The 2,655-nt window shown below is 68.2% G+C and overlaps 1 protein-coding gene across 1 annotated transcript in view; it reads right to left on the bottom strand.

The window, feature by feature from the left end:
* The window catches only part of KIF25 (kinesin family member 25), a 23,597-nt gene that overhangs the window by 1,807 nt on the left and 19,135 nt on the right, over positions 1–2,655 (bottom strand). Inside the window, exons 12-14 of the mRNA XM_015558366.1 lie at positions 2,393–2,544; positions 883–1,065; positions 395–550 (exon numbers count right to left, since the gene is read on the bottom strand). Of these exons, the coding sequence (XP_015413852.1) occupies positions 395–550; positions 883–1,065; positions 2,393–2,544 (491 nt within the window). The remainder of the gene's footprint in view (positions 1–394; positions 551–882; positions 1,066–2,392; positions 2,545–2,655) is intronic.

Genomic DNA, 2,655 nt, shown 5'->3' on the forward strand with positions numbered 1-2,655 from the left:
AGGGAAGGAGGAGCTGAGGGACCAGGAGGGATGTGCCCCCGCGTGAGTGAGGCCGGCTCCCCATGTCCCCACTGCTTGTGGTGGCACTGGCCCTGGGGGATCAGGGATCAGAGCCCCGGGGGTCTCTCAGGCGCAGAAGCCATAAAGTGTAACCCTGGGCCCTGCTCCCCACAGACCAGGATGAGCTGCGGCTCAGAACAGGGCCCCCTCCCCCATGTTTGGGTCCTGTCCCCCTGCCCTGCAGTCCCCGGGAAGGAGCCGGCCGCGTGCGCACCCACAGACCCGCCCGGCGGGACAGCAGAGTGTGGAGTGGGTGGGCACACAGTGCTGGGAACGTCGAGGAGGGACGCGGACCTGAAAGCCAGGGGCCCGGAGTCTCGGGGACACGAGTTACCCAGGGCGTCCTGCAGCAGGTGGGTGAGCTTGCTGTTGCGGAAGGGGACATGGGCTCGGCGTGCCGCCAGGGCCCCCAGGACGTCCGCCAGGGCCGCCAGGCTCCGGTTGATGAAGGACGCCTCCCTCAGGGCTGGTCCCCTCGCTCCAGACGCCCCTGCGACCGTCAGACACAGAGGTGGAGGCGTGAACCAGGACAGCAAATGGGGGCTCCGGGCAAGAGGCACTGGGAGTCCCTCCCGGGGCAGCACGAGGTCAGGACACCTTCTCGTGACAACCTACGTGGCCACCGACGGGGCCCTCACGGGGGCCAAGCCCTTCGCTCCCGGACTGGCCGGGGTGGTTGCAGGGGTTAAGGATTTGAAGGTCACGTTGGAAGGGACCCCATGCTGGGGACCCGCGGTGGCTGCTCACAACCCCTCGGACAGGAGCCCACACCCAGCTCACCCAGGAGGACGCTTGCCCACCACACAGACGCCGGTCACTCACCTGCACCCTCGCTGCCCGCCAGGTCCACCAGCTGCAGCCGGGCGCGCACCTGCCCCGCGGGCCGGGCCTCCGGGGACCCGGGTGAGGCTCTGCGGGGAGCAGGCGGCCTCCTCCCTGTTGCTGGCGGCGACGGCGAGGGGCAGCCGGGCGCCTGGGGCAGTGATGGGCTGGACCGCGACTCAGCTGCAAGGACAGTGGTACAGGTGTTCCAGAAGCTTCCCTCACCTTCCGTCTGCGCCCTGAGCTCCACCCCAAAGGGACGGAGACGGACGGACGGGTGCGTGACTTCCTCTCCACGCGGACGGGTGACGCTGAGCGGCTGCACAGAGGGAGCGTCGCTGCCTCTGCGGAAAGTCGGTCCCGCGAACACGGCCGGCTTCTGAGGAAGGGCCGGTGGTGACACCGTGAAACCCGCTCAGAAACCAGCCGCCTCGCCGCACGGGCGCGGACCCACAGTTCCTGCTGGGAGCCCACAGACCGACCTCGCCTCATGGGAGAGGTGTCAGCTCCGTCCGGCGCTGCTTCTGAACAGACACCTGACGAGCGCAGTCACCGTGGAACAAGAGCCGCAGGAGCACAGCGTCGAACAGCGTGGACGCCACGGGTGCCTTCGCCTGTGCGGCACGATCCATATGGTCGGGGATCCCCACAGCGGGAGCCGCACCCCCTGCCCAGACCCTGGGGCGAGGCCGGCCTGCCGCTCGGGGGCAGTTGTGGGCTGGTGGGCGCCGGCTGTCCAGTTGCACCTGCACGGCTTCCCCCGCGCCCACCACCTGGGGGCCTCGGGCTGCAGCCGAGTGAGGAGTCCCGTGGGGTGTCGGCCCGAGTCCAGGCTTTTACTTCTGTGGTTAATCCTCACCTGAGGACGTTTCCCATCGGTTTTTAGAGAGAGTGGGAAGGAGGGGGAGAGACCGAGAGAGACATCGATGTGAGGGAGACACATCGACCGGTTGCCTCCCGCACGCACCCGACCTGGGCCGGGATCCAGCCTGCAACAGAGATGCGTGCCCTTGACTGGAATCGAACCCAGGACCCTTCCGTCCTTGGGCTGATGCTCTATCCACCGGGCCACACCAGCCTGGGCCAGATCGGGCTACTGCCCAGGCCGGTGCTGCCAGCGGCTGACTGTGGGCACCGCGCGGGGCTCTGCGGTGGGCGAAGACCTCGGACCTGCCAGCCGCGTGTCCCTTTCCTGACGGAACCGCCCGTCACCTTCTAACCTGACAACGCGTTTGGAGCTTTGTTCATGGTGAAGCATCAGGCGCCTGGGCACCCACGGGCCCTGCCTCCATCCCTCCCGCGCTGGGTCTGACTGAACCAAGTGGTCTCCTCCCTCCCCAGTGTCCCCTCCTCCTCGGCCCCGGAGCCCGGTGGCCTCTGGGGTTGGACCCCAGACCCTCCGAGGACGCAGCTGCCGTTCCCACCCCGGGGGCCTGTGAGGCATCAGACCTGCGGGAGCCTACGTGACCGAAGTCGCGTGCAAGCTGACTGGGCGCAAAGGGCCACTTACGGGTGCTGTCCCCGGAGGTGGCCGCGGTCAGAGTCACCGTGACGACCAGGTGAGAGCGAGAAGAATCCGCGTGCACGGAGGTGGCGCGCCTGGCCCGGAGCTGCAGGCCGGCCCCCACGAGCTCCACCAACTCCCCTGCGCTCCCGACAGACCTGCAGGGGCGAAAGGGCGACCCTCACACCAGACCAATGTTGGAAAGCAAACGCGTCACTTCTGTGGACGCTGCCCACCTGCGCACCCCACACAAACCACCGACACAGTCC

Source organism: Myotis davidii, unplaced genomic scaffold (assembly GCF_000327345.1).
Source record: "Myotis davidii unplaced genomic scaffold, ASM32734v1 scaffold592, whole genome shotgun sequence".
Lineage (NCBI taxonomy): Eukaryota > Metazoa > Chordata > Mammalia > Chiroptera > Vespertilionidae > Myotis > Myotis davidii.